General features: G+C 47.1%; 1 protein-coding gene across 4 annotated transcripts in view; it reads right to left on the minus strand.

The window, feature by feature from the left end:
* Window positions 1–10,000, minus strand: part of LOC125948227 (adenylate cyclase type 6) — a 71,586-nt gene that overhangs the window by 16,721 nt on the left and 44,865 nt on the right. For all 4 annotated transcript variants that reach the window (XM_049674067.1, XM_049674068.1, XM_049674066.1 and 1 more), the window contains one exon: window positions 6,452–6,591. In XM_049674067.1, coding sequence (XP_049530024.1) covers window positions 6,452–6,591 — 140 coding nt within the window. The remainder of the gene's footprint in view (window positions 1–6,451; window positions 6,592–10,000) is intronic.

Genomic DNA, 10,000 nt, shown 5'->3' on the forward strand with positions numbered 1-10,000 from the left:
TTTGTTTCGTAATTATTTCTCGCGTCGAGATTGTCGATCAAATTAATTTCGATGGAAGCGCCTGGTTGGGGGACCAATGCACTTGTTTTAATCAGCGTCGTGCCGCTTGTGCTGCGCGCTGCCGAGACGTGGCACAAATGGTTGCAAATCGTTTTCGTTGTTGAGAAGGGTTCTTGAAAATGAAAATCTGTTAGCAGTGAGTGAGATTTTAATTAAGATCGTTCGTGGTGATGTGCGCGTTGGAGCAATTCGAGTTGGTTTGATTGCAAGCGGTCGTTTTCTAGCAGCTGCATTATAGTTTGAAGGATCTTTATTTGAAGGAGCTTAGTTTAGAAATAATTTTATCCTCCTCCGGATGGTACTTCAATATCTCGCTAATCTCCTCCTCGCTAAGATGCACGACCGCCATGAAGCTCTTCACGGTCATCCACTGTAACGCGATTCTTGGAATCACCTAATTCACCGGGACTGGCTCTACCAAATGGTGATAAAGTTGTTTCGCTCGTGGCTAAATGGCCATTGCTGGCAATAAGTCTCCAAAGAGCAAAAAACCCGGCGCAAACAACGTTCGTTACGCCTTTTTCTTCTCACTTTCGCATGCGTACGGATTAAACCGTGGCAAAAGGCGAAAAGAAAAGGAAAGAAAAGAACGACACGAAGTAATAATACAAATACACCCAATTTTATGATGTGACAAAGGGGATAACAACGCCCATAAGAAACAACAAACGACGTACAAAATACTCCAGAACCAGCAGCACCAAGAAGAAGCAGCAAGTGAAGTGGAGGGTGTTCCGGGACAACAGAGCAACAGAGACGGGACACTCGGCGTACCCGACCCCGAAGCTACCCGAAAACCCCGGTAACGTGAGATCCAGCGTGACAGGACAAAAAAAAGAGGGGCCGCCCTACCTTCACTCCTCTCTCCGTGCAAAAACCTTCGAAGATTCCTTCGACAATCACTTCGACGCAACATAACGAGCAGCAATTTACTGGCCGCCCCTAGAATCCGAACGCGCCTCTGTGTGTATGTGTGTGTGTGTGTGTGTTTACATGGAGCCAGAAAGAGATACGTTGTCCGTTACGCATCCCGCTTGGCTTGGCTTGGTTTGGCGTTCTGTTTATCAGACGAAATTCTACGCCCAAGGGACACTTTCCGTCCGGCCGTAGAACGTGCCGAAACGGGACCGAACGCGGATGCTCGTACAAGCGCACGGACACAACAGCAGCATAAAGGGACGCCCCAACACCCAAAACGCTCGCATAAACAATCTTTCGGGCTTCGGGAAGAAGGTGCTCCCGCGGTGCTGCATGGCCAGGCGAGATAAAAAATGGCTTTCCCGGCAATTCCTCTCTCCTTCGGGGCGTTTTCGCCGCGCCTTTAATCAGCGCGCGTCTCGGCTGAGAAGCTTTCACGCAGCGCTCCCTCCGAGACAGCAGCAGAAACTCCTTGCTTTTCCTGCTTCTCTTCGGTGAGATCGACGCTGCGTCGTTGTCGTCACGGGTGTCGTCTCAGTTTTCGCTCGAGATGTAATAAAAAACTCCAAAAGACAGAGGAAAATTGTAGGATAATAGACGAGACGGTCCAAGGAAAAACTGAGGGGAAAATAACGTCAGAAAGCTGTTCCGACCGACCGATCGACCGCCCGGCCAGCGAATGTATTCCGTTTTGGCTTTTTACTCCTTTTCCTTCGGGGAGCTTCTTCTTGCCTCAGGCAATTGTGAAAAATGATCGCCGGGCAGGGCGAACAGCGGACGACAGACAGAGTAGGCCAAGAAAATCATTTACGTCATTCGATACTCCGATTTGTGCGAGACGAGCTGTCAGGTTGCCCCTAGTAGGCTAATTGTGTGTCTCTTCTGCGAAGCATAATAAAGGAGTTCAATTAGGTAATGAGGCAAATTAATTTTTAAAAAACATGAGGCTAATAGTCCTCTGAAATCAACTAATCACTCATCACTCATTTGGGTACATATGCGCAGCACATAAACGCTGCAAAACAAACATTACTAAACCGCTGCATGGTTAGAAATCAAACTGCATCATTATATGAAATGCGCCAGCATAAATCACGTGTACCAGTGCATGTACCATGATGGCGATTCCCCAATCACTGCTCACGTAAATCATCGCATTCAGACAGGGGCGCTCACCGTGGCACTCGCTGATGCAGGGCGCGTCCGCTAAATCCCCAACCAATAACTCAATCCCCGTTTCTCGCACGACGAGTGAGACATTAAGAACGCCAGGCACGTCGGCAGCAGCTTTCGCCCATTAGAATGGTGGGTGTTGGTGGTGGTGCTGCCATGCCATACGATCATGCCATGATCATAAATAACATCGTTTCGCGCGAACAGTTAATGAATTATTTCGACGCTAAATCCGCTCTTCATCAGCGAACGGTGCACCGTGCTAATATGCCATAACTTAGCAAATTTGCTCGCAATTGAGCTTTTACACCGTACGAGTGTGACCCCTAATTTGCTTCCTTTAGGAGTTGATCTTGGTGATTAAAACTCGTTGAATCGCACTGGCAGAGCTTAGTAATTATTATAAACCAATAAAAAGGTGAAACGGTTTAATGTTTGCAAACTTGTACGACACGCTGCACGAACGCGCATAACTCGCATAATACCCCCCGGGGGGCTATGCAATTAGCCGCGATGCAGTTCGCTTGTGCTCTGCTCGTTGGTGAAACTGCATTTGAGCCACTCGTTGGTTGCAACTTTCAACACCCGCAGGGCACTCGTAGTGTAGAAGTGAAGCGAAAGTTACCGTACGGTACATAAAAAGCAAACTTTTCCTATAGAGTACTCCCCGGAACCTCATTCAGATGACTTACTTGTATACTACCACACCATGTACTATGCGATCAGTTACTTGATTCGCTCATAAAAATGTTGATGAAAAAAGGTTCATTAAAGCCTCCGGTTCGCACGGTAAAGCGATGAAATAAGTGCAAATTGGAGAGCTTCCTGGACATCAAAAATGTAATGCAGTTGTGTGTGCGTGTGTGTCCGGTCGCACATTACGGAATGTCGTAAATCCAATATCATCCTGCTCGCTGGAGGTCTTTGCAGCAAAACAAACACCAACTCCACTATTCCCTTTACGGTAGCCTTAGATGCCACCAGCAAAACCAGCAATCATCAACGGGAATCTTATCTGTGCTGGCAGCTCACTCGCAAAGGAACTGTCATCTGGTGCTCATCTTCCCGCTCATGTCTCTGCAGCAGACCAACGCAAAACGATGCACCGTGCAGGCAGAGGAAATGGGTCAGCTGCTAAGACACACATATTATATGGTATTTGTGCCACTGCGTAGTGCTTACAGCGTGCAGGACAGTAGATGCAGGACGTCCAGGCACTGAATGATTGTGAGTTTGCAGCGGGACCGCATGGAGCATGGAACCGGTTGCCGGGATAAGAACGGTGAATTTACAGAAAATAGATTGCGACCTAACGCTCGGTGATGGGGTGGCTTCCAGCGGGAAGCGTGTCGTGCAGACGAGGGATTGCAGCAGCAGAAGCACAACCATCGAGTGGCAGACTAGACAAGCGAAAGCCCAGGCAGCATCGGGAATGTAAATCTCGGTCTAATCCCTCTTGCCGTGACTAGTGTCGAGTGGTGCGGCAATGCCATTGCTTGTCTGCAACACCGTGGAGTGTTATTACACACCGACCACCGACCGGAATGGACGTTTCGACATGAGTCAATGACAATCAGTTCAGCAGCTCGGGTTCGTGATGCAAAAACATTTGGTTTTAGCGTGCAACCATGGTTTCCACAAACACAATGGTTCGGTTTTCTATAAAAACGGATCCGTTGGCGCCGAATGAGTCTCCCCGGCTCAATGTGTACCTATTGATTCCTATCTGAACCCAGCTTATAGAAGTGTTCGTGACAGGCGTCAACGTTCGATCGACTTAAATCAACAAAAGCATGAAGCTATTTCAGTTTTTACCATTTGAAAATAAAACACCATGGGACCAGTACTGATGGATTTATCAATTCATTTTGTAAATTGGTGCCCAAAGTTGCTTACTAGCAGAGTAGCAATTGAAATATTAATCAAGACTTAAGTCGATCGATGCAATATTGACGACAAATGCAATTCTACTATTCTCAATTAAATTTGCATCATATATTTTGGGAATTTTAAATCCTACCAGGTTCAAATCAATTAAAAACAGGTCATTTGTATTTGGGAAACGTCAGAATGGCATGCAATTTATGGCTCGTGGCTTACTTTTCAATATTCAACCGCCTATTGAATAATGAAATGAAGCATGATTTTGATTCCTGGCTGCGCATCTAGTAGCCCCAGGCAACAACGTTTCTTTCGTGCGGTCGTCACGACCGGCTTACCAACCCTACCAAAGGTTAATTAATATTCACATTGTTCTGCGGTCGAATTACGTCGACCACAAGAAAGTATAAAGCAGGATCCTGTTTTTGACGAAAAGCCCCGTAACCGCAGGGGTTTTTAGCGTATTGTTGCATTTCGTTGGAAAAGGTTTCCCCTCAAAGATGGTAATGCTTCACTCAAAGTGACCTACATAACCGTAAAATACTGGGTTCTAATATTGTCGTAAACCTTTTCAGAACCTTTTTGACTTTTCTCCCCCAGCCAGAGACAGAAGAAGGACAATTCGGTTGAAAACAAGAAACCATAACTTCAACGAAAGAACGAACGTTCCCCAGGAGAACCCCGTTGGCATAGCTTAGTGCAATAGAAAGGAGCTGCCTTGCGATTGGGGCTATCGGTTGCCCTTCGAATGTCTTTGGGATTTATGGTAGAACAGTTTGCTTCCTTCAGATCGTTCCAAGTGAAGCAACATAGCGGATGACCTTCTTGGAGGTCTGTCTCCCGATAGAACCGAAGAAGTTGGAGAAAACGGAACTCCTTCGTATGGTTTCGTAGGCAGGCAGCTCTGAACTGATTGAATCCAGCAGTCCCTCCCGGCCAGCATGAACCCATTGTCGTCTTGTGCTGCTTCATTTCCATTTCATCAGGTTTTTTGTCCAGGGGACTGGTCGAGAGGGTACTCGAGGTAACTAGACACACTGGTTTCTTCTGGCCGACGACGTTACTACCCTGAAGATGCTCCCGCGCAGTGTGTATATGCCCAGAGAGGATTGCTTAAAAGGTTTCCTGCAAAATGGAGCTGAAAGCTCGCTCCACACCCAGCTATCGAGCGCATTGACACAACGGAATGCGATGCAGCATTGCGGAAAGGGTTTACCGAGGAAGAGGAACAGATGCTACAGTTACGCTGCAGTTGTTTCAAGGAAAAAGTTGATTCCATTTGTCATAAAACCAGGTGCCCAGGATCCAGCTGAAGCGTGCGGATTGTTGTCCGCTGCAGCACCGTATTGTTTCCCAAGCCGTGTAGACGTCACAGCAGCAGCGTCCTGTCGAAGCATTTATTCTCGTTTTGCATTTTTATGCAGCTCGTTCTTCTCGCACACAGGCCCCCGGTGGGCAGGTATAGTGCTAGTGCAGCACGCTCCTATCGTATAACGAACAAATATGTTGCGAGAAGCATACAAATCGACAGACGGCGAGGTAAGGAGGGAAAAACTGAGGATCTTAACAAAAAAAAAAACGAGAAAAGTTTTTCATTTTCCTTCCACCGAGGCGCGTGGCTCTGGCGAGCGCGTCCGTGATTCGTTATTCATTTTTATTTCATTTTTATTTACAATACACCATTCCAGTGTACACACGCCACTACGCGCTAGGTTCTTGTTTCAATAGCGTGGCTTTTCATTGAAAAAAGTCCATATGAAGTGAGAAAAAAAATATGGAAAGAAAATGGTGCATCACCATGCTGAAATACAACTTGGACGTGAGGCCCGTCAAATAGAAGCTGCGCTACGTGAGGCTGCTATGTTTCTATGCCGCTCGTTCTTTTGGTTCGCTATTGGACGTAGAATGTGCAAACATATTGTAGCTTCGAAGAGTGAGGGAATTGAATAACTGATGGAAGACCATGCAGTTGTCCGTAACTTTATCTTTTAGTATTCTTCATTTAGAAGAGTTTGGTTTACTTTAAAAACTCCAAATCGACCTACTCCCGTGCAAATACCATCGACCAGTCCGCTGCCGTTCTTCACTTTGCAGCAAGACAAACAATCTTGCAACTCCATTACTGGGACTGTTTTAGCATTCTCATTACCGCTCCTCCGTTGGGGCTTATCACTTGGTGATGGTGAGATTACGTGGGTGTCTTATTGATGCAGCACCACCTAGCACCATGGTGCCGTTGCAGGCAGCATTTCACTTGTTTCTTTGTTCTTTGTACTTAGAACTGTACTTTGTACGGCCGCAAGTCTATCAAAACGTCGGTTCTACTCCATCAGTCCCCTTTCTCACGCTCCCAAGAAACTCAATTTAATGTTTATCTTTTGCTAATGCGTGTGCTGGTTTGGTTTGCTGGTGGACTTACCTGCACATTTTTGAACTTGTGCGAGCAGATGACACCGTTGAACAAACATTTGATCGTGTTCCAGCAGCGGGATGTATCGAAGACGCCTTCGGCGGTGTTGTTTATGTTTAGGTTGTTCAACGGTTCCAGCTCCTCTTGTGCTGTGGAATGGAAAGAAGGGAAGGGTTAATCAGCTTCGACTGCTAGGGACATATTATGAAATCAAACGCTGGTATGTAGTTAAATAAATCAATTTCACAACCAACACACGTGCCACCCTTCACAGACACTGAATAATCAACTTTCTCACCATTAGTTGAAGCTCAATTTGCTACTGCTGGAATAATCGTTCAACACCTGCTAACGACCGTCGGGAGGGCAGAATTCACTTCATATTGCGGACGCATGCTTGGATTGTCAGACGTAATACAGTGGAGCAGTGAAACGGACCCTCGGATTGGTGTTGCCCTCTAGTGGTAGTAACTATTTCTCTCTCCCTCTCTCTCTCTCTCCAACTCAACCTCAATTACAGTAATTGACGTCTAATTGGCATGTAAACTGGTGTTTGTGGTTTTCTTCCACCAACCAAACGCACGTACGCACACACACACACAGCCACCCACAAATGGAGGACCGGGGGTTAGTTTTACACTCATTACCAGCCCCACCAGACTAATAGCTACCTCCCGTGTGAACCGTTCGCTCGCCTCCCACTCCTCGTGATGATCATCTGGATAATGCTAATTCCGGTGCTGGTTAGCAACTCCGGTACGCCGTTTGCCGGGCAGTGAGTAGCAACCAGGATCACAAATCACACAGGCACAAGCATCTTGCAACCGCAATCGTCATCGAATCGGTAATCTAGTAATCGATACACCCATTGCAATAGTAGGTGATACAATGTGAGGTCGGCTGCCGGACTTTGCTGACCTTCAAATAACCATTTCTGGCGGTTCAGCGACTGTTTAACGAGTTGGCTTTATTTATAGAACATTTATTGGGTAACAGATGCCTTACCGGTGAACGGTGAATAAAAAGATCGGATTGCCCTTCGGATGTGCCTCGAATCGTTAACACTAATACACCAACATCAATCCGGCCTCATGGTTGACCGTTCTTCAAATTCAACAGGCTGCTTCAACCATGGCGGGGAGGGTTGACCGACCGATGTAGACACGACAGTGAAGAGGAGTTACGTGGGAGGGGGGGGGGGGGGGGGTTGTCAAATGCTTCAGCCTTCAAGTTGACCTCTTGAGTGCAGCTTTGGCTTTGGCACAATTACTCGATCGAAGTCCTTGAGGCGTCCGCTATCGATTTTTCTTTTCACCGCGCATCCCTTTTTCCTCGCAGCGCACCAAGTGGGACGGAGAAAGTGAAAAATCCATTCCGCACTTCCGCACAGGACTCGCGGTTGCCACAGGACACATCCACAAGCAACCCGCAACCACAGTGTCTCCATATACAGTCCCTCACTGCCGTTCTCGCAAAAGTAAGAGGGATCACTTCCGCAGCGTAAGAGAGCTACCGACGCACGGCACGAGAAAGTTAAGCTGATTTATTTCGATTCTTTTGAATCCTTTTTTGAGCTCCTCCTCGAGAGCCCCGTTCGAGGCGTTCGGTCGTTTCTCCCGTTGCTCCGCGAAACTCGCTTTGCTTTCCTGCCTAAATGCCTTTCAGGCGTACGAATACATCCGCGTGGTGTGAGTGGAGTGGCGGCTTGGCAACAAATACTCACAATATGGTTTGAGTAATCGGTTGGTAAATGTTTCCATTGGATACTGGGGTGCGGGAAGGGGGGCGTAAGAAGAGTTTAGCTTTGCCATTCCGAGGCAAATGCAAAGGCTATGAACCTCACCCCTCAACTGTATAGGACTACAGAGAAAGCTTTTCACCAAATTTGAATGCAAAGTCGCACAGAATCTTCAAAGTCAGTGGCAGGCGAGTGGCAGCTCGAGCAAATTTCCAAATTGGTCCCATCCGCAGATTGGAGAAGCTTGTTGGATAACTTCATTATGCTGCTCCGTAGATGATTAGAGTTAATGGACCTCTTGAGTAACGCTACCTAAATTATATTTAGAGTTGATTTTTAACTCTTAAACTAGTGTACAATAAGACACACAAACCGATTTCGTTATCTAAATTGGTGACTGAGAATCGAACAGTAAAAGATCATTAGCTGCGTTGTAAACGATTGTCCATTTTCCAATTTCCTCTTCAGCACCCTCGATCCAATCATTTTAGATCGAAACGGAAGCTACCTGCAACCTATACTATCGTCCCTTTTACGTGGAAATGGAAAAAGAAACTCGGAATCTTCGATCTAGAGTGGTACGGTCCAAGCGCAAACTGCAAAATGCCCACCACCACCACCACCACAAACCACGGCTTCATCGAAGTTAATCGGAAGCACTCTATTGTGGCCCATCATTTATGGAAGAGGCCAGAAGCCAGAAACCTGTGGTCGACCGCTCGGACGACATGGTCGGTCATCGTCGGCGTGGTACCATCGTGCTTGTTCACGGTTTGGTTTCACGGTAGAGGACGAAAAACCACACACACACACACACACACACACACCTGCACACAGAGGACAGTAAAATGAAAAGCCCGAAGCGGTGGCTAGGGGCTAGGTGAACGTGTATAAACATCATATTTCATAACTTGGCCATAGACTTCCGGTGGACTCGTACCTCCCTCCTTCCCTCTCTCTCCGGGAAGACCTTGGGGGGCTAATAGTTGCCATCAGCAGAGAGGATTGTTGTCAGCGCTGCTGACTCGTTTCAGGTACCCCGATAGTAAAGGATGTCTCCGTTGTTCCGTTTTGAAATTCTTCTCCATTCTTCGGTTGACCTAGCGGCGGCGGCTCAGGGCACAGTAGCATGACCTTAGCGACGTTTAACGACATTAAGCTCCAACTATACGTGAAAGGAGACGAACCAGAATGGGAGATACATAATCCGTTGCAACGGACTCTGGCATAGGATTTAAAGTGTACCAACTGTCAGAAACCGGAGTGAGGAACATTTGGACACTAATACCGTTCCACGGAATCCTTCCTGCACTTAAGTGGTCAATCGTTAATGCAGTGTCCGCTTAACGACACGTTCCGCAATGGTTCCTCTCAACTAGAACAAATCAAATAATCTCGACGTTTAGCCCTTTTAACAGCTAAAAACTGCAGATCGAACAGATAGACGCGCTTCGCCCAAGTCGATTATCATCGCAGTGGATCGGTAATGGGCCAGCGGTTGCATCTTGTGGCTCTTTTGGCTAGCCCGGCTAGTTAGGCCGGTGCCTCCTCGGTATCTCGGTATGGAGTTTCTGCTTCAAACAACTTTTCGCTAACAAAGCAGAACAACTTTCATTATCACTGCGCGACGACAGACGACTCTAGAAGAGGGTGCTTTGCTGGTGGGCTCCTGCCCCCCTTCCCCTAGCTCGATAGCAAAGTTAAAGCAAACTTGCTTCGGTTGTCCGGCTCTGTGTGTGTGTTTTCTAGGAACATCGACGAGCAAAAAATGGAGAAACTTCATTCTTCGTCTCACAAGCAACGCCTCCTGCGCGTGGCAC

This window comes from Anopheles darlingi, chromosome 2 (assembly GCF_943734745.1).
Source record: "Anopheles darlingi chromosome 2, idAnoDarlMG_H_01, whole genome shotgun sequence".
Lineage (NCBI taxonomy): Eukaryota > Metazoa > Arthropoda > Insecta > Diptera > Culicidae > Anopheles > Anopheles darlingi.